At 33.7% G+C, this 22,222-nt stretch overlaps 1 protein-coding gene across 2 annotated transcripts in view; it reads left to right on the forward strand.

The window, feature by feature from the left end:
* The window catches only part of RFC1 (replication factor C subunit 1), a 63,712-nt gene that overhangs the window by 20,180 nt on the left and 21,310 nt on the right, over positions 1-22,222 (forward strand). For both annotated transcript variants that reach the window (XM_010962662.3, XM_010962663.3), the window contains exons 5-9: positions 13,550-13,782; positions 14,640-14,717; positions 17,920-17,997; positions 19,151-19,238; positions 20,120-20,400. In XM_010962662.3, the coding sequence (XP_010960964.1) occupies positions 13,550-13,782; positions 14,640-14,717; positions 17,920-17,997; positions 19,151-19,238; positions 20,120-20,400 (758 nt within the window). The remainder of the gene's footprint in view (positions 1-13,549; positions 13,783-14,639; positions 14,718-17,919; positions 17,998-19,150; positions 19,239-20,119; positions 20,401-22,222) is intronic.

Genomic DNA, 22,222 nt, shown 5'->3' on the forward strand with positions numbered 1-22,222 from the left:
TAGATTTTTGGATTACCTATGGGCTTTCTTCAGCCATGCTATCCATGGTCTCCTATTAGAATAATTGGAGAGTTGATGTTATTAGCATGCTTACATTAAAAAAATTTTTTTAAACAACAGCTTTATTGAGATATAATTTACATACCATGCAATTACCTCTAATGTTTTAATGTGATTGGAATTTGCTTACATGTATGGGCTGTTACTTGAGAGTGTGAAGGTACTCATTGTAGATAAACTGATAATTAAGTAGGGAAGGAAACAGGAAAGAAGTCCTTATGTTGTAGAAAGAACCTGAGACCGGAAGACGGTCAGAAGCTCTGCCTGGGGGGTACATTCTTGGTTCCCATCTAATAGCTGTGTGGGCTAAAGGGAGTCTTTTCTCCCTTTCTATTAAAGCAGAAACACCAATTGAATAGGCTAGTTCGGAAAACTTAATGGGAGGAGGCATATGAAAGGGCCAGACCCAGTGCCCAAAACATAAATGATAGGCTGTCAAAAGGGAAAAATAAAAACAAAAGTCCATAGATGAGCTTTATAGCTCATCATTAAATATTAACATATTTAATAAAGTTGTTTAAATGATCAAAGACAAAATAAGTGACAGCATATTTTCTATAAAATTTTTTTTTTACACTGAAATATTTCTTTATGGCATGTAGTAGATTGACTCTTGAACCTTTCAGTTCTGTTGCTAAATATCTGCTCAAGCATCTTGTGTAAATGCACTCTTCTGTTAAAAAGCCCCCCTCTTAGATCTGGCCACTTTTGTCAGGTTTTGCATATGTGGGAGGGATGCTAAAAACAGTTTGGTGATAGGTTTATTATGTAACTGAAGATGGTGTGATCAGGCTTTCCAATGACACCCTGAAAAGGTCAAAGTTAGTGTGCAGACAGCTATGGCCTTCACCTGTGGAGCAAGGTTATCATTATCTTGTGATTTTAAGTACACAGAAGGGTCAGACAATTTAAGCTCTGACCACAGATTTTCTTTAACACAGGGCTGTTTATTTCAGACCAGGTGTTTCTGAATGTTATTTTCTGAAGAGATAACCAGCATTTTATCTGAAATTTTTATGAACATTAGGCAGTGTTTTTGTCATTCTGCCAAGGGAATGTATATGTGGAAATGAATGTTGTCCCCTGTTTTAGCAAAAAATCTTGGTACAGTATACCCATCTAATATGATGTTGGGATACAGGAAAGAAGCTAGCCGTTTTCTTACCTATTTTATCCTTTCAGACTTTTTGATGCCTTGAAATGACAGGTGGATGGGAAGAAGATAAGCCCTTTTCCTTCCCTTTGTAAAGAGAATGAGACTGTTAGAAGGAGGTCTGCAATAAAATTAGCATAATAAAATCAGAGATATAATGAGTTTTAAAAAAAGAAAATTGTAGCTTCTTGAAATTAATAAATTAATTAGAAATTGCTTGACATTAAAATAATTCTTTCTTTAAGCTAAAAGTATAATTTTTCAATGCTGATTATGAGTAAATATTCACATTGTAAATGTAAATATTATCACTACCAGTATAAGGTTAAATAAAGTATTTGTGGTAGTTTACAAATAAAAATTCTAACCTTTTAGTTGTAATTTTTTTTTGTTTTGAGATTTGGAACTTCTTATGAAGAAAGATTATATGACAAGATTCAGTTTTAAAAACCTGTTAATTACAAAAGAATTAATTTTGCTTTTACTATTCCATACTTTTTATAAGCCAACTTTAAAAATTATTTTTTATTTTTCTTGAAGTACAGCATGTGTAGTGTTTAAGAGCATGAGCTCTTGAGTTAAACCTCTTGCCTGGGTTAAACCTTCATTTGCCTTCCCCATGTCTTAGTTTCCCTGTTGGTAAAATGGGGATATTACAAGTGCCTAGGTCAGAGTTTTTGTGCTGATCAAATGAGATAATACTTGAAAAGCACTTAAAATAGGATCTGGTACATAGTAAGTGCTCAGTAAGTATTAACTGTTATTCTTGTATTTTGACTTTATTGTATGCCTACATCTGCCTTTAAATTTGCTTTTGCTTAAGTTCCTATAGGGCTTTTTTTGATTATATAACTGTGCTTTAGAAATTTAGAAATTATATTTGACCCACTTATGTCATAGACGTTTGCTGTCCAGTAAGGGCACTGCTAGTTACATGTCGCTATTGAGCACTTGAGAGTGTTGTACATGGGAGGTACAGATTTCAAAGACTTAGTACAAAAGAAAAAGATAAATCATCTTAGGAATAATTTTTCAGCATTGATTACATGCTGAAATAATAATTTGAGTATGTTGGAATAAGTGAAATATATTATTAAAATTAATTTCACTAGTTTCTTTTTACTTTTTTTTAAATGTGGCTCACATTTTATTCCTATTACACATGACTTATAAACGAGACACATATTTATGAAATAACCTTACTTTAGAAAATAACCTACTTCAGGTACATTTGTTTATATTAGTATATGGTTCTTTAGGCTATTTTATTATATAGAACTTTAGGCTTATCATTTAACTCCATGACACACTTTTCACTGTCACTTTGTTTGATTAAATTTGTCTTTTATTACTTACTGATTTTTTTTTTTAATGGAAGTACCTGGGTTTGAACCCAGGACCTCGTGCATGCTAAGCAGTGCATTCTACCATTGAACTATACCCATCCCCCCTATTACTTACTGATTTTTAAAGTACATTAACTACAGTAGTTTCCCAAATTACAGGAAAAGGAAAAAAATTGCTTGTAAATATCTTCATAGCTAACCATTGACTGTGTAGTAAAATGTTCTTGTAGCTTGGTAAAAACCCAAATACTTGTACTAGGTAAATATATTTACTTTTAGCTGTTGAATGAAGCAAGAGACCTTGAGTTTTGTTTGGCATAGATGACCTTTTATTATGCAATTTCATCAGGGGCTGCTGGTGCTTGGTTGAAAATAGTGTTGGTTTTCCCTGTCTTGAGAATAGTTTACGACTGTAAATTTTCATTAAGCACATAATTCCAGAGGCAGATAGTGCTCTTGAAGTTAGGATTATTTCAGGGACATTAAATGGGAAAGAACTGGGAATGTAGTGTTCTCCAGGTTACCAGGTAGTGTCAGTGACTTGTGACTTGGGGAAATAGTAGCAGAAAATATTATTGGAGGTGGTGTATAACATTCTTTTTGCTAATTTTTAGAGACATGTAGTTTTGTGTACCAGTTAAATAGAAATAGATTTTGTATAGGGTAGAGAGCTTTTCTTAGACCGTTTTCAGGGAAACCTAGAGTGACTGAGATGGAAAATTTCCTTGAAGTGAAAGGAAACTTAAGAACTGTATATTATATTTTATTGATCATACTTGTTCAAAAATTAGTATTGATTTGTGCACTAAGACTATAAAAGAAACTAAGTTTAGCATTTTGGGGGATGACTATTTAGATTAATATTATTTAAATTATCTAAGTAACACATTCTCACTGAAAAGAATTAAACAATTTAGATAAAATGTTCCATTCCCTCATTCATCCCTTTTACCTTACATAGCTATATAAATTAAAACAGATATACATACACACACACACACAAATACATGTGTACATATATACATACACATATTTGAGAGTGGCATCTTGTAACATTTCTCCAGCTTGCTTTTTCATAACTTAATGTGTTTCATCTCCCTCCCTTTCCTCTTTCCTTCCCTCCCTCCATGTCCCCCCAACCCTATTCTTTCTTTCCTTCGATACAGAAAGATCCCTATCTCATTCTTTTAAACTTCTGTATAGAATTTAATAGGATGCACTCAATTTTTCTCATACTCTTATTTTGGATATTGGATTATTGATGTGAACATACTTAGTTATGCTTCATTACAATAGAACCTAATTAACTATCAGTAAGTAGGCAATTCACAATGAAAATATAATCACTTAGAAGACAATAGTATCTCTTGAGGTTCAGTGGCATTCATTTTAAGAATGTAGTTTATCTATCTGTATAATGAAGAATAGAGCAGCGCTTCCACTTTCTGCTTCTCAAGCCCTTTACATTTATCCTCATTAAATTTCTTTCTGAAGTAAACGCTTATGTTTTTATCTTGTTAGATTCCAGGCTTTTGTATCCTGATTCTGTCATCTATTTTTAAAAATTTTAAATTTGTATACTTTTATTTAACAGTATTAAGTTCTCATTAATTTATTTAGCAGATGTGATGTGTTCACTGCACAGCACTGTACTGGACAATCTATGAAATAGGTAGAAGAATAAAGCTTAGTCGTGTCTTCAAGGGCTTAAAGTCTATTGGGAAGATATACCTTTTACATAAAAATTGTAATATAAGGAAACAACAAACAGTGATAAAAATATCTTCCAAGGATATTTAGACATTAGAGAGGTAACTTTTGGAGGTTCAAGACACATTTCCTGGGAGAAGGAGAGATTTGAGATTATATTTATAGAATTATATTTATAAGAGAAAATCTACTTTTAAAGTTCAGTTTAAAATTTCACAGTTACTTACCCCAGATTAATACTACCTAGTATTTTACCTTGTATTTTCATAATTACAGTATCTTCTGTGTTGGAATCTCTTATTTTGAGACCCTTGTGTCCACAGTGAAAGGCAGGGAGAATTCTATGAGAATAATGTTAAAACCAATTTTGTCTTGTACACTTTTATAAAATTTTTTCAAAATACTTTTTTTTTAAATTGAGGTATAGTCAGTTTACAATGTTGTGTGAATTTCTGGTGTACAGCAAAATACTTTTTTTTACTGACTTCATGAAATGGAATAGCATCATTTATGATTTATATTTCCTATCTGTCTCATTTGATCTTCAAAACTACTTAATATTTGGGTTTGCTTTAAGACTTACTTTAAAAAAGCTTATTCTCAGAGAATCAATTTTCAATCTAAGGTTGCACAAAGCTTCACTCTGGAAGAATCCGGTAGTTCTTTGGATGTCCCTCATTCACTTATTTTTTTCATATTAGCTGATATATATCTAATCTACAAATTCGATAAATCTATTATGTATCTCTTTCTTATTCAGCAGTAAAATTGTTTAGTATTAAGGGACATGTAAAGAAACCTTTTTCAAAATCGACCTAATTCATTATCTGTACCCTGGATACAGCTTTTCAATGCCTTATGAATAAGCTGTTCAATTGCTTATGAATCTTAGTAACTACTGTTACTTTCCTTGTATTTCTCCATCTTGCCATCATTCATTGCCTCTTAATCAAGGGTGATTTTGCCTCCCAGAGGACCTTTGGCATATATGGAGATATTTTTGATCATCACAACTGGCAGGTTCTGTGGCATCTAGTTAGTAGAGGCCAGAGATGCTATTAAACATGCTACAGTGCACAGGAGAGCTCCCTACAACAAACAAATATTTGCCTCAAAATGTAAATAATGCTGAGGGTGAGAACCCTGCCACAGCCTATTGGAAGAGAATTTGGTAGATGCTTTGTTGAAGTCCTGACATCCTTGTTTCTAGTATTTACCTCATCTACTAGTCCCGTAACTCATAAAATAAATGGTGACTTAAGCCAGCATAGTTGATTTTCAGTGAATCTCTATCTGCTTCAGTTAAATACTCTTCTTTTTGACCTGCTCTTGATATTGTTGCAGAGAATTGTCACCAACCCTTTCTACTTCTATAGTTCTGTGGTTGTGTCTTTCTCTTTTTGACAATTAGGACTCCATTTCTCTTCTTTAATCTTTAGAGACTTCTTCCATTTTATATGATGATTCAGAGGTTACTCATTGCTTTAGCAATTTTATTCACAAATTCATTTTGACTAAAACGTTATTAGAGCTAGATGCTTTCTTATAAGCATTTTTGCCTGGTTTGTTCTTCAGTCCTTTTTCCGTAGTGCATATTTGAGACCTGAAAAGAATTCAGTGGCATATGGAGAAGGAGAATTGAAAAGGACATAGTGAAAAATGAAGCACTAGGGTGTCTGGAATGATTATTGAGTGTCTGAAGCATCTTTGAAAAAGAACAGACTGTTGTTTGTTCTGTTAACACGTATTTTGTTGTCGGGCACTTGTAAAACCATGAGAGACACAGGATTGTATTCCAGAATGCTAAGGAAGTAGGATTACATTATGAAAATGTCATTAATTTAAGTACTAATAAAATAATATATAGGTGATTTATACTTGGACTTAATACTGAAATCAGCATTGTTAATCCTCCCCTGTGCAGGGAAGTAGAATGGGAACGGAAGTGGGGAATTGCATTGCTGAACCACTCTCGTAACCTTTTTCACCAGTCAGGTTTCCTCCTATTGCCTGTTTCATGCCTTAGAGTTGTAAGAAGCTCTGGATAGAGTACCTGTGGCCAGTTGTCCAGCCTTCCCCCCGCTAAGCCCAAACCTTTTTCTTTTTCTGGGAGAAGCAGTGGAGGAAGGAGGAGCGTAAGTAGTGAAATGTTCCATTTTCTTCTTCATTGCTTTCCCAGTAATTAAAACCAGCTGTGACTTTCCATGGACGGTATTCCTGCTCTCGTGGGGACTTAGCACTTATGTGGTAGATAACATCACAGCACAAACTAGTACTTTTTGTCTTAATGTTACTTACCTACCTCACTAGACCTCATGAATTATTAAATAGCTTTATTCTTAACATATAATCAATTCCATTTGATTCTAAGAGGATTTATTAGTAAAGAATCATGATATCTCCAATTTCTTGATTAAAGATGAGCAGTCTCAGTTTTATTTCATTATACTGCAGTATATCTTATTCACCACATAAATCATTTTGTGATTCACCACAAAATGTCTGGTTCTCACACCTCATAACTGGTGCAGCGATGGTATGTGTAGTTTCTCTTCCATCCACTTAATTAACGAGTATTTATTGAAGACTGAACATGCGTGAACCTTTCTCTATGTCCACAACCAAAATGACAGTATGAATTTTTGACTCAAGGAAGTTTCAGAAAGGAACTTAGTAGAAAAAGGCTCTACACACTCAGATTCTCTTTTTGGTTTTTGACTTGTTGCAAAATAAATTATTTTTAATCTCTATAACCAGATTTCTCTGGCATGGTGTCTGTTGGTTTCTGTGTATTTCAGACTGAAGGGAAAAAAAAAAATCAGAATCCCAAACTCTCTGCAGTGGGAACTTCAGAATTAGATTGTTTTAGAAACCTGCCCATTATTTTCTTACTCTTTCATTTGTTTTCCTTCTAAATAAATGAATGTACCTAACTCAAAGTGGCAAAGCAATCTTCTCTTCCAGGCAATTCCTCTGCTCTGCACTGGATAATGCTAGTTTTCTTGGTGATTGTTACCACATTTGAGGTTATGTTGTATATAAATAAAAATAAATGATGTTTTTAGAAGGAGTCAGGTATCCTGGGGGGAAATTCTGAGTGTTCAATTGCCCATGATTTTCAACTAGGTCACAGAAATTTGAGTTAGATCTATTTGTCATTATTTTATTATAAGTTTCTAGGGAGAAGAGAACACAGTTTTGCCTTTGGCTTCTGACAAGGCAGAACAAATTTAGGCTCATTAGAAAACAAGAACAAATGTTAAAAAAGGAAAACAACCATAACTTTATTTGGAATGTTTCACCTCTACACACTGTGTAGGATCGTAAGATATTTATTTTATGTGAGGATGGTCACAGCAACACCTGGTAAATGACTATCTTTGTCAGGGAGCTAGTTGCATTGTTCTAATCCTTGGCCTTCTTTGCCTTCTTTCTTCAAAATATATTGGAATATAGCCTTCGAAATATCAAGGGCTAGCTGAAGGGGTCTTAAGACAGCTTGCTCAGAAGTCATAATGTGGAGACAGCAGGACTGCTGCTTTCTTCAGATTTTCTAGTGTAATCAAGCCAAGATGACAGAATGCCTTCAGATATGCCTGTGACTTTATAGAATATCTATTTATTTTCCTATATTCACCTTGATGAAATCCTCTATATTGATAAGAAATATCTTTATGCCCAGGATCATGAATTTACTTTTTTGGTGTTTTTCTCATAACTATAGGAAGTTTGGAGAAGTGCACAAATCACAGGGCACTAAATAAGTGTCAAATCAAGCAAGTTGATTTTTTTTTTCCTTTTTGCATGACTATTTCACTAGAATTGCTCCTGCTTTCCAAGGAGCTTGGAGAGCTATTTATTTTGTGTCTAGTAGAGAAACGGACCTTGTACAATTTTTGCTTAGTACAATGAAAACATACTTGATATTTCATATAGAATACTTCATATTACATTTTTACTCAGTATCTATGAAAATGTTTATACAATTATATTTGTGTTTAGGTATAGTATAGTTTTTGGCTCTATAGCTTGAAGACATTGTTAAGTTTAAACCCATGTATTCTAAGCCAAACATTTAGAGAGTAGCTGTGTTACCCTCCACTATTGTAAAGAGATCTCTAATAGAGAAGGCTGTGAAAAGAGGCTCCCTTTTAGGCGTGACATTTTATACCTATAATGTTAAAGCTGACCTACAAGAAGAAAGTGATGTATTTTTGTTTTTTTTCTGCTTAATTTTGCTGTTTTTGTAATTTTTTTTGAGCTTTGAAATTTGGGCTTAATTTTTAACTTTTGCGTGAATCCATCATATGACTAGACCACAATTTATATAGCCTTTCTGGTTTTAATTATTTTTGTTGCTTACATTTTTCATGTTCTTAATAGTGTGATAAAATATTTGTATATAAATATTTGTCAACATCTATGATTATTTCCAAGAATTGCTATGCTAGAGGTTATGAGCTTTTTTTAAGGTTCTAGATATGTTTTGCGATATTTCTTTCTAGAAAAGTCATACTAGTTTACACTTCCATAGTTAGTGTTTATATTGATACGAACTCATCACATTCTCACCAGTGTTGAATATACTAATTAAAAAACTCTATGTAACTATCCACAGATTCTCAGAATTATAGAAGGGAAAATCTTAAAAGAGTTTGGTCCAACGTTTTGCAGAGGAAGACAGTGAATCCCAGATAATTAATTAAAATAGTAATAGTAAGTTGAAGTGAGGTTAGAATTCTAGTTTTTTGGACTTTTGGTTCATGTTGTTTTCACTAGAAAATGTATTATTTTTTGAATATCTTTTATATTTATTGAATGTCTATTATAACATGGTGAGGTGCAATATTGGGCACTTTGATTTTTAAAAATCTAATATTCCCAGTGACCCAGATGGTGAGTGGTTTGAAACTGTCTTCCAAGAGGACCTAAGGAAGGAATGAGGGCAGTCTTCAAATGCTGAATGTGAAAAAGGATGGATTAAGGAAAATAGGTGAAATTTACAGGAAAGTATTTCGGCTTAATGTAAGGAAGAACTCTTCTAAAGAGTACAGTAGTGCTATTCACTAAGTAAAGAGGAGATCACATTGAATTACACTGCTCAATTTTGGAAGTATTTAAGCCCAGTCTGTATGTTTTTCAGCACTTTGGAAAATGGGATCCATGTATTGAATAAGAGATGGAACTAGTTGACTGAAGATAATGCACTGTACATAATGTGGTAGAGTACCTGGCAGGTAGTTTAATGCTCAATTATGATAACTATTATTAATAGTAAATAAATAAAAAGATACCATGAAGTCCCTGAAGCTAATGACAGAATTAACAGACATGCTGATAAACAATGACAGAAGTAAGCAAAGAAAAACAGGAGGGAGAAGCTAAAGCCAAGCCTTTTCTGTCTCAAAGCCAAGGGAACAGGGAGTTTCTAGGAGATAGTCAATTTGTTTTAAAATATTAGATATAGGTTAAAAATAGAAGTATAAAATGCAGACAAAAAATACGATGAAAGAAGTGAAAAATACGTAATCACCTATCCGGAGATAAAGGTTGCTAACATTTTATTCTTTTCAGATCTTTGAAATTCTGGATTTAAAAAGCATAACTATAAATATATAGATAGGTAGATATATATATACATTAATAAGCATTCTGTCTTTTGCTTTTGTCACTTAATAAACATACAAATATCTTTATGTCAGTAAATATGTATATATATTATAATTTTCTGATGCTGCATAGAATTCCATTACATGGTTGAACATATGGATAGATATTTAGGTTATTTGTTTTCCGACTTTATAAACAATGTTCACTTATCTCTATCTTTGGTGCCACTGTCGTAGTTGAGGCTTTCTTTTTTGCCTAAATTGTGTTAGTCCCTTAATACTTCCTTTATCTTTTTTCTGCCCTTTTGCAGTCTGTTCTTCATACTTTTGAATGAACAAATGCTACAGAAGCATTTTTATACATATATCTTTGTGTATGTGTTCATTTGCTTTATTTTGTTTTGGTTTTAGACTAATTTCTTAGAAATGGAATAGCTGGGTTCAGTTAATGAATATGCAGTATGTGAGGTTTTGATACATATTGCAAGATTGCCCCCATAAAGATTTTTAAAAATTTAATATTTAAAAATACTGTTGCCTATTTTGTATGTGAAGGTCCCATTTTCCTACACCCTTGCCAACAATCCTTTTAATCTGATAGTCTTAGAAATTCTTCTATTTTTTATTTTTTTACTGAAGTACAGTCAGTTATAATGTGTCAGTTTCTGGTGTACAGCACAATGTCCCAGTCATGCATGTACATACATATATTCATTTTCATATTTAGAAATTCTTGATCTCACTAAATTTCATGTTAGCCTATTACCTGTAAATGTTTACAAGATTGCTGGAGAAAAGGGTTAAGCTAGGGATTGTAAATACCTGCAATACCATTGTTTCCCTTTCTGAGGCTGTACCAAATAGCAGTGATTGATCTTGTCTGAATTAATTTCTTAAGGACAGATACAGTATTTTACATAATAAGGAAGTTCTTATGTGATGAAGAAAGAACTCTAACAGGAAAACAGTGGTCACCTTGGTCCATTCAGTTCTGGGACTTTTTGTCATATTCTTTGAATGCATGGCTAGATGTACTGCTTTTGGCATTTTTTAATGGGGGGAAAACTACTAGAGGACTACCATTTCACAGAGACAACTTAATTTTGTTCTTTCTCTGTTAATGGAATCCCTCTTGCCCAGAAGTACAGTTGTTGAACTTAAAGCAAGCCAAGTAATAATTATAAAATTTAATAAGCTCTCAGATAAGATTAGAAGTCTTATCTTATGTACACTAGATATGCTTTTAATTTTGCACTTACTGCCTAAGGAGATGTGTTGGATGTCCGGTACTTAGGAGGTCTCAGTTTTGTGGTTTTCTTATTTTGTTTTTAATTAAAGCCAGGATATCAGCAATGTTGTTTTTGTTTTGGATCTTTCCTTACGGGCATTTTGTGTAGTTTGTTTTGACTGCTAAGGTAGAGTAGTTTGGTGTTGAGTGCTACTGATTTGGTTATGCTACAGCTTAACTGAGTCTAGAGGTTTACAATAGACAAACCATAAATTATTAAAAAATGGGGTTTCTATTACATAATAATTCATCACGTTGTGATCTTAGATAGCAGGAAAGGAGTTTCAGATTCCATTCTCAGTGGTTACTAGGACTATTATGGGTGATTTGCTTGGCTATTGTTCCTAAGTGGAATGGTGATAATGTCACCTAGCTTTTGCAGAACCATCTGAATCAGATGGCAGAGACAGAGAAGGACTGGTTGTCAGATAGGGAGAGCAGAAATATGAATGACTGAACTTAGTCTGTTGACTCCTGTCAACACATGGTTAAACTGAAATCAGGTAAGTATATCAAGCTTTGAATATGCTTAGAAAGGTTGATGAATGAATTTTTAGTTTAAGCTTAAAGGTAGATTGACTATAGTTGAAGATAAGAAAAACAGGTATGCTTTAATTAAAAGCTTTGATTGCATTTGTTGTAAGCAAAATGGAATTTATTAGAAGGCCACTGTTGTATCTCACTGAGTACAAGAATAAATCTTTGTACACATTAGTTCAGGGGTAAGATTGGGCCCACCTTGTTCAAGTGCCCACTCTTCGTCCAGTTTATGATGGCAAGGAATATGGAGCCATCTAATAAACACATCTATGGTTATTGGAGGCCCTTGGAGGGCAGGGTAGGGTATAAGTTCTTAGAGAATGTGGACTTGTAATGAACTCTGTGGGCATCCTCAGAGATGTCTACTATTCTCTTAATTTTAAATACTGCATTTTTGCATTCAGTACTCAGGAACCTGTAAGAGTTAGTTATGCTTTGTAAAGTTCATAGTTTCATTTTAATATGAATAGAATTAGAGAGTAAGACTAAATCCTTTTTGATTTTTACATATCTTAGGTACTTTTTATGTTTGAGATGGCAGCCACCTAGGAATAGCATAATGCTTTCACATAAGACCCTTAGCAAATGCTCTTGGTTGAATGAGTACCTGAGCGGAAGTAAGACCCATTGTATGTGGCCTTGCACCAAATTTATAAAGTGAATTCTCCCTCCCCTACAGTGGCCTACTCTTCACAATTGCCTTTTAGATTTTTCTTTCTATTGGATTTCTCTTTATTAGGACAAAGTAAAAAGCTTTTTATCTTGTGAATCACTGAACCAACCAAAAAAAGTTTACTAAGGCCATTTTGAGGTGCATTTTTTGGGTCTCTAATTATCTAAACATTGTCATGACTGCTTAGAAAGACTTCTAAAAACAGATGTTTAGTAGAAACTTTTTAGAAAATAAAATGTAACAAAACAAAGTCAAATGAATGGTGAGATATTGATAGACAGTCCACCTTCAATATATAGCTAGACTTTGACAGCTTCTTTCTACCTCTGCAAACACCACCCTAGTCCAAAGTCTTCAACATTTCCTCTGGAACTATGTCAAGTAGCTTTCCAAATGATCTCCCTGCATTTGCTTTTATCCCTCAACAGTGTGTTCTCCAAGGGATATGGCTTAAGTTGGATTACTCACTGATCTGCTGAAAATTTTCCAGTGGATTCTCATTCTAAAATAAAATCTAATTTTTTTTCTATTTAAGTCCCACAGTCCTCTACCTCTCTCACCTTAGCTGTTGTGATGGACCCCCTTCATTGTGCTGCAGTCACAGGAACCTCCAACCACACTCAGTTTAAAGCTTTTGCCCTTAGGGTTTTCCTTGTCTGAACATTCTTGCCTCAAGTCATTCCATTTCAGGGCTCTGTTCAGATGTGGCTTATCAAAGAGGCTTTTCCTGACTATCCTATCTAAAAGAGCACCCTTCATCACTCTAATTCTTCATCCTGTTTTACTTTTTCTTCAGAGCACTTACAACTTGACAGTGTGTTTCTATATCTGCTTTCTCTTCTAGACTCCACGCTCTGTGAAGGCAGGGATTTTTGTTTTTGCTTTGTTTTTTTTCCACTGCTGTATTCTCAGTGCCTAAGACACAATGGATACTCAGTAAATATTTGTTGAATAAATGAGTAAATAAATAGGGTTGTGTACTCTGGGCGGGGAATGGTGTATTACGGACCTGGCATTGGTAATTGTGAGGATAACTGTTGCATTTATCCAAGAGGAAGAAAAAAGCATCCCATAGCTCTTGTTTATTTTTCATAAAGTTGATGGAAGTGGTTGTTTTTATAATCAGAATTAATGTTTTATCAAACAATATTTGGTTATATTCCCCTTAAGATGAAGAAGATGACTTTGTGTGTAAGAAGGCAGCCTCCAAATCAAAAGAGAACGGAGGATCTACAAATAGTTACCTTGGAGCATCAAACATGAAAAAGAATGAAGAATACACTAAGACTAAGAATAAGCCTTTATCACCTATAAAGCTTACTCCTACATCAGTGCTTGATTATTTTGGAACTGGAAGTGTCCAAAGATCCGATAAGAAGATGGTGGCAAGCAGAAGAAAAGAGGTGAGTGCTCTACATGTGACCGAGAGTGTTCAGGATTTGTACCTATTCACTGTTGTTAATAAGAGGTGAAACTTGGATGTAAGTAGATCAGCATTTTATTGATGAAAATAATTTTCCTATGATTATGGGTAAAATGTATTGCTGTTACTTTGGAGGATGAGGAAGTTAGAATATCACACATTTAAGTTGTTCATATTTGAAAATGAAAAAAGATCATTTAAATCGTAAGAATAAATTGTGTTAGGATTTAAATACTCAGAATGCAAACCTGTTTTACTATTTATCTCAGTCAGACAAAACTGAACAATAAATTTGTTCCCAAATGAGGTCATAAATTCATAATTTATGAATAGAGCCTACCTGTACTTTGACCTTCTCTACTTTGGCTGATACTGGATTCATCTTTTTCTGGAGGTTTAGGAAACAGACATGCAGATAAATTAGTGAAAGTAGTTACCTACATTCAAGCCTGCCAGATGGGGTGTGATGATTTCATTAGTGCCTCCATAAGACAATGTAATCATTCTCATATATTGGTTTGCCAATGTTCTGGACCACTTCTAAAGCCAAGATATTACTCTATAGGTTTTTTTTTTTTTTTTTTGGTACTTCTTTTGAACATTTCAGCAGAATTAAATGAGAACCATCTGTCCGTAGTATATTCACTCATTAGGAAATTGGATATGGTCAGGGAGTAGCCATGGACATAATTTTTTGGCTGGTGTGTGTTGAGACTGTTTCATGACTAATATACTTATCCCTCATTGGTGTATTTATTCAAATTATTGTTAAGAAAAAACACCTTATTTTTAACTTAAGGTTTATGTTGATATTGCTTGATTTTCTTTGAAATATAGCCTCCACAAAATGCAGATGATTCCAGATTAAAAGATGAAGCTATTGCCAGGCAATTGCAACTTGACGAAGATGCAGAGGTATTGGCATTTTGTTTAGCTATCATTAACTTGTTGTCATGACTTGCTGTCTAGTCTACCCAGGCAGACAGTTAAGATTGTTCTAGTCTAATTTTGGATTGAGCCTCATTGTAAGATTTAATGTGTAAAATAAGTTAAAATCTAATACTATGTGAAAATCTAAATTTATATGAAAGATAAATTATGAAAGCAGAGGATAAATATTTAAAGATTTATTATTATGTTTCTTTGAATGGAAGCTTCCTTTAGTACAGTTAAAATGATTTCATTTGCTCTTTTCTTTTTCACTGTGGGCAATCTCATTCACTCCTGCGGCTTTAAGTACTATGTACATGCTGGTGATCCCTAAATCTGTCTTCAGTTCAGAGTGCTTTCTGTAGTAAACCTGTTACATTCGTTCAGTAGGTATTTACTGAACGCTTACTGAGTGCATGGCACTCTTCTAGGTGTTAAGGATACTGTATTTAAAAAAAGTAATGTCAGGTCATTATAAGTGCTATGAAAAGTAAAGAGAGAATTTTGAGGTGATCAGTGGGGTTACGGATGTTCTGTTTTAAATAGAGGGGTCAGGAAAGCCCCTCTGAGGAAGTGACATTGGGACACGAAATTAAGCGATAATGGTGAGCTGGCCACTTGGAAGATTTCCTCAAAACAGAGAGAAAGGGAAGTGCAAGTGTCCCGAGGTGACTTGGTGTTTTTTGCCTTGAGCAACTGGGTGAATGGTGATACCATTTGTTAATACTGAAGCACTGGTGCAGGGAAATCAAGAATTCTGTTTTGGACATAAGTTTGAGACATCTGATAGGTTTACAAATCGAAGTGAAGGGTGGGTAGTTGGATAGAGGAATCTGGAACTCTGGGGAGAGGTCTAAGCTGAAGAAGTATATTTAGGATCATTACCATTTGAATGGTATTAAAACCAGTGTCACTGGATGCGATGCTGTGGAGAGAAGCAGCTTAGGATTGAGCTCTGGGGCACTGTTAACAGTGAGAGGTCAGGAAGAGGAGGATGATCAGCAAAGCAGATTTAAGAGAGGGGCTAGTGAAGTAGGACACTCAGGAAAGCTTGGTATTTTATGGAAGCCAAGTGAAAAAGGTAATTCAGGGAGGAGCGTTCATCTCTGTTAGAGGCTCCAGATGTTGATACCTGCTATTTGAACCCCTTTCCTATTTATTAGCTTAAGTCTTAACATTCTCATATTTCCTACACTATGTTGGAAACCCCTCTGTTTACTTTGTTGAACCCCATGTAGCTACTGTTAACATTTATTTAAATGTCTTCTTAAGTTGCTATGTAAGTGTCTTCCTGTATATAGGCTTTAACTCCACCTGCTGGGGCTGTTTGTGTCTCAGCTATTGTGACATCAGGGCTCATTTTAGTGCTTGGCATGGAAGAGGCTCTTGACAAGAATTGTTGTGAGAGAACCAAATTCCAGTCTTCTGGAATATATCTATGTAACTGCTCACGTTTTATTAATTTGGTAGTTTATAGTTTGGGTCTTCAAAATCTTTTTCCGTCTTACTCAGTTACACTGAATTATATAAACTACAAACAGTTACTCAAACGACTCAAGGTAGCACAAATGGCCTAGGTAAAATTGTGAAGTCATTTTTAGGGACCTGACTTCTCCTTATATATCCCAAATACTGGAGGCTTACCCTGTCCCTCCCAAAACAGGTGTGGTATTTTGTATCACGATCCTGTTTTCCCACTTCTATCACATTTTTTCAAAATCTTGTTTGGGTAATAGGTCTGATGAAGGACTCTGAGGGTATTAATGACTGACTGATAATATCTTTCTTAATTATCCCTCTAAGAGTTTCTATTTTCCTCTGCCCCCACACCTTTTTGTTTATTCATTTATAGTACATATGTTTTCAGAATCTAACATGTAAATCAGTATGTTGAATACTATCAAACATTATATTACAATATAGGACTTTTGATCACATGATGCCATAATTAACAATAATGAATTTCTAATGGAAGTATTTAAATTTCTTCTATATTCTAAAACATCTAGAATCCTCTTTACTAGAAGTATTCTACGTAGTGTGATATTTTTAGAAAAACAGTATAGAGTTCAACCAGAAATCCTTGCAGGACCACTGGAAGTTTAGAGTTTGAAGAACCTTTGTATGATAAAGATTTTCGTATTGTTTTTAGAAATTGAATGTGTGTTTCAATTATGGTAAAGAAACATTAGGCAACAGAGGGTATATTGATGTGCGTCTGTTTGGCTTGCTTATAATTCTGTGTAGCTTGAGTTCATTTTATAAACAAAAGGAGGCTTGGTAACTGAGTTCTTATCAGGCTTATGCCAATTTCAAAGCCTTTTCTTTTAGATTGGGTGGATTTTGGGGTCCTTTCCTTTGTTTGAATAATATACGGAAACTTTTGTTCAACGTTATATTAGGCCTTTTTATCAGGGGGCATAAAATTAGTTTATGAGAAATACATTTTACTTCCGCACGTTCTCTTCTGGAAGAGCTCCATTTTACTGAAAGTAAATATATTTGGAAATAACAATGAGGTAACTGGAATGTTTGTATGTTGCATTAGTATGTTAGGGAAACTGATATGACTTAAATTTCAAAAGTCAGAACAGATAAATTACTGCTATCTTGTACAGCTGAAACTAATATAATATTAAGTCAACTATAATTGAATTAAAAATAAGTCAGCACGTATACATTTGAATTAGTAATTGAAAATAGAAGTTTAATGTTATTAGTGATAGTTGCATTTGTATATATCTTACTGTACTGTGTGCAAAGAAAGTATGTAATTTTCTTGATTTCTTAGATTCACTGTTTTTTTGTGTGACCCCTCTGGCTCCCTGCCTCTTTTGTTTTTCTAATTAGGATAATGATTCTTTTCTGAGCTCTTCTTAGAAATTAAAATAAATGAAAATAAGAGATCTGTAAGTGTTGCACTGGGACCATTAAGAAAAAGCTAAAGACTGAGAACCTTATGCTCAGTTTATCTATCATGCCTGTAAAACTAGAAATAAATGTTCTGAAATCTAATTTGGCTTAGTGAAACAAACCTGCGATACTTAGCTGTTAAGTGGAAAAATATCATAGATACTTTCTGGAAAATATTTTTCCAGTTTCTTTTAATTATCATGAACCAAACATTTTAAAACTTTCATTTACAAAAAGAAAAAAGAGCAACTCACTGTGTTAACACTTCTTACAGCTGGAGAGACAACTGCATGAAGATGAAGAGTTTGCCAGAACGTTAGCCATGTTGGATGAAGAACCCAAGTCCAAAAAGGTGATGTTTTACCAAACGTTCGCACTTTGTACAATACAAAACAGTGTTCCCTTTCAGACCTGTGTATTCTAGGCTCTGGAGATAGAACCATGAGTAACTCTTCTAGAGAATAGCTAAATTATTCTAATTTATAAAAAATGTTTTTGGGGAAGCTCATTGAGAAACTTATTCTTCTAAAGGAAGGTTGATAGAGCCAAAGCCAACCAGAATCCTTCTTCACAAAACAACAAACTACAGCTTTTACTTCCTCTGTCACAAAGGGATTCTTATGTACTTGTTCAGAGACTAGCACTTATAAAGACTCCTACAGAACCTAAAGTGTAGCAACTTTAATATTAATTACTGTCTTTTTTTTGAAGCACAATTTTGCTATTTCTAATTAGCTAACTTTTAGGTCTGTATTAGGACAGTCTCAAGTAATAATGACTATTGCTGGGAATCTCTGAAAGCATCAAGATTTTTTTAAGCACTTGATCTCTAGAAAATTAGCCTTATTTCTGTTGAATCACCTTCTGTTAATATTTTCAGTATCAATATCTGACTATTTTAAAAGATTTTACGGCAGGCAAGTGTAAGACAATAGGGAATGGTGGGGATTTTGTCATTTGAAAAGCCTTACTTCATCTAAAGGCATTCAAATTTTAATTATTTAAAAAAATACTGTGTCACGCACCCCAATTTGTGACCTCTTTGTAAAATGGAGTTTTGAAGGACCAGCGGAGAAAATGGACTTTCTTTTTCTCTTTTGAGAAAGTACTCTTTATTTTACTTTTGTGCTTTGGATTCTCTTTAATTTAGTCTTTTGGGTTTAGATTTTAGTTTTTAACTGTGTAATACTAACAATTTGAGAGTGGAGATGAAGACAGCAGGAACAAGTCTTCTGTTTTCCCACAGAAGTGGGGAACAACAGGGATAATTTTTTATAGCTGTATCTTTAATACTCTTTCATCTGTTTCTTCATCTGTAAAATTAAAAGTAATACAGTATGCCTCATTTTGTCCCAGAGATTTCGTGTATGAATGAATGAAAATTTATTAGATTGTTCTGGTACTTCGGAAGGTGACCCTTAATCTTTGGTCAATTTTAAAAACATATTTTGTGGTAATAGTTTTCCTGTTATTTATTGCATTTGACACCTTTTCTGTTTTCTTAGGCTCTAAAGGACCCAGAAGAGAGAGAGATGTTTTCATCTGTACAGGCCAATTTATGTAAAGCAGTCAAACCTAAATATCCTCATAAAGGTAATACTAGCAGAAAAAAGCAAGCTGGAACATTTATCTTTATAGAAGAAAATTCATGTAACCTTGTTTAAACATTCTGTTCATAATTGCCTAATATTCTTAGGTAGATATTATTTCATAGGAGTACTAGAGATGTTCTACTTAGATACTTTGGAAGCTGTTTGGATATTAGCTGGTGCTGAATGCCTGTCTGCTCTATGATTGTTGTGAGAAATGTGTCACCGCTCTTGGCTTCATGTTCCTTTCCAAATATTGTGCAACTGTGTGGACTTCAACATATGAAGACAAAACTAGATGCTTCAGGTTCCTAGAGTTGATTCAGAGTTGTACTGGTCATCTGAAGCTCCTTTGTTCGTTGTCTGTAGATTTTATTTTTTAGATATCTAGTTCTGGTATCTATCCAGCTGCTAATGTAGGTGAGCTTAATCTTATAAGTAAATCTGTTCATATAATTTTAGTCTTGAAATCCCAGGATAATTTCAGATGATATTACAGATAGAATTTTTATGTGACATATTCTAGTTAGTAAGTTTTCTCTGTGTGAATTTCAGATCATTGAAGTTTATCTGTGGAATTAAGTCCATGTTCTCAGATGTAGTTTACCATATCATTTCAATTAATGAGCAATTTATATTTAAAAAGACGTACAGATCCCTTAATTTGATCTGGTTATACAAAGAAGTAACATAGAAGTATTTAATTTTTAAAAATAAATGTTCTGAATAAACTGAAGAACTAAAATATTAATGAAAATCACTATATACTGTGTGCTATGAAGATTATTCAGTTGAAAAATGAAAAAATAATTTTGATATTTTAATAATCTAGAAATGAGTATCATTTTCTAAAAACAACATTCATAATCTTTTCTTTCTTCCCAGTAAAAGCAGAACAATTTTCAGATGAAAGAAAGAATTGCAGTCCTAAGAAGCGAACTAAATGTGAAAGTTCAAAAGAATCTCAACATTCTAGGTCATCAGCTCATAAAACAGGAGAAACTTCTTCTCCAAAAGCCAGTTCCAAGCTGGCAACTTTGAAAAAAAGAGAAGAGAGTTCTTATAAAAAAACAGAGCCTATGGGCTCAAAAAGAAAAGAAAATGCCATTGAACTGAAAGAGACCAGAACTCCTAAGAAAATCAAAAGTTCTCCAGCTAAACAAGAGGTAGAAATTTCTAAAAGTGTATCATTTTGGGGCTATGTTTTGATCTGGGTTTGATTGTTTTCAAGTTTTATTTCTAACCTTATAAGTCATTATAGTACTTTTAAGATATTATCTTATTTAAAGATACTGTTGTAGTCTGTAGATTATTAATATAGCTAAATTAGCCAATATTTATTGAGTGTTAATGAGTATCAGATATTGTGCTAATACATGTGCTATGTTATGTAATTCTCACAGCAACCCTGTGAGATACTTACTTTTATTGACAACTTTTGAAGATGAGGAAACAGGCTGAAATGGTTTAAGTAACTTTTCCAAGATCATCCAGCTAGTACGTGGCAGAGCCATTCTGAACTTAGGTCCTCTGAGGCCAAAAAAAGCAGTATCACATGGTGGCTCTGAGCACGGACTCCAGAGCCAGTTTCGGATCATAGCCCTGTGACACTAATGTGTGACCTTTGTCTGATAATTTCCCTTTTCTCTGCTTTGGTTTCCTTATTTGTAAAATAGGGGTAATAATAGTGCCTAGTGAGTTAATATAAAACCACTTGGAACAGTGCCTCATATATAGTAAATGCTATATAAGTTTTTGCTATTATTATTAAAATAATTATTATTTGGATTTTTCCTGAATGTAATCCTTTTTCTCCTGTTTAACAGTATTGAGATACTGAAATCATTTTCAAAGGGAAAAACAGTAAAGTAATACAGAAGAGTTTTCAAAAATTTTCTTTGTTTTCATATATATTTGAGAGTTGAACGGTTTTGTAGAATTTCCAGTTTGGAACCACCTTACTAGATTCATAATGAGAAACCACTATTCCTTCAAGCCTCTTAGGCTTAAAAGGAGAATATTATCTATTTTAACTGCTTATCACCATTATTTTTTAGTGCAGAACTGTTAAATAGTGATGATTTCTAGATGCTTTTGTTTTTGGTCAGTGGTCATAAATATGCTTAAGGGAACAATTAACTTTTTGGTCTCAGATTTTTCTTCACTAAATACTTAGCTGGTGGATGAATGTTTTCCTTCAGGTGCACTAAACATGTTTAATTTACTGAGGCTTGTCTTATTTTATTAAAGGAGAAGAAATCTTTAAATGATAGTGTTACTTATCAAAGTTGGCATAGAAATGATTCAGAGAACTTTTACTTAAGTAGTTTTGGGAATATGAATTATTTTATAAATTCAGTCTATCTCAGTGAAGTAATTTTGACTTCATAAATGGGTGTGCTTCAAAGTTACTTTATAATTTGTTTATAATTCTTTTTTTTCATGGAGTTAATGTTATAAATGAATAGTTTTCCCATTTTGGCATGCATTAGACTTTTCTCTGAAGTTTGTTAAAAATATGGTTTCCTAGGGCATGTGGTCTGGGCTGGTGTGTTTCAAAAAGTTTTTCAGATGGTATGAACGCACCCAACATTTGAGAACCGCTGTTAAAAAGTAGGGTTAAGGTCTAGGATCATCCCATAGTGGCGTATTAAACTCAAAACCAAAGCAAATCACCCCATTTTGTTGATTAAATCATTTATTTGCATAGAAATGGTATTTTTTGTCTATTCTCAAAGGGATTTGAGGTGGCTTACAAGTTAAAAATAATGTAAATTAGGAAGTAGAAAAAACAGCAGAGACCATTCTTAATAGTGGTTCTTAAATCAGAATTACCTAGGATATTCTCCAGAATACACATGCCTCAGTCATATCCCATGTCTCTGAATCAAAAACTTGGAGTGCATCCAAAGATACATATTTAAAAATTCCCCAGGATTTTCTGAGATACACCATGGTAAGATCCTCTTGAGAGAAATAGAATAGGAG

Source organism: Camelus bactrianus, chromosome 2 (genome assembly GCF_048773025.1).
Source record: "Camelus bactrianus isolate YW-2024 breed Bactrian camel chromosome 2, ASM4877302v1, whole genome shotgun sequence".
Classification (NCBI taxonomy): Eukaryota; Metazoa; Chordata; class Mammalia; order Artiodactyla; family Camelidae; genus Camelus; species Camelus bactrianus.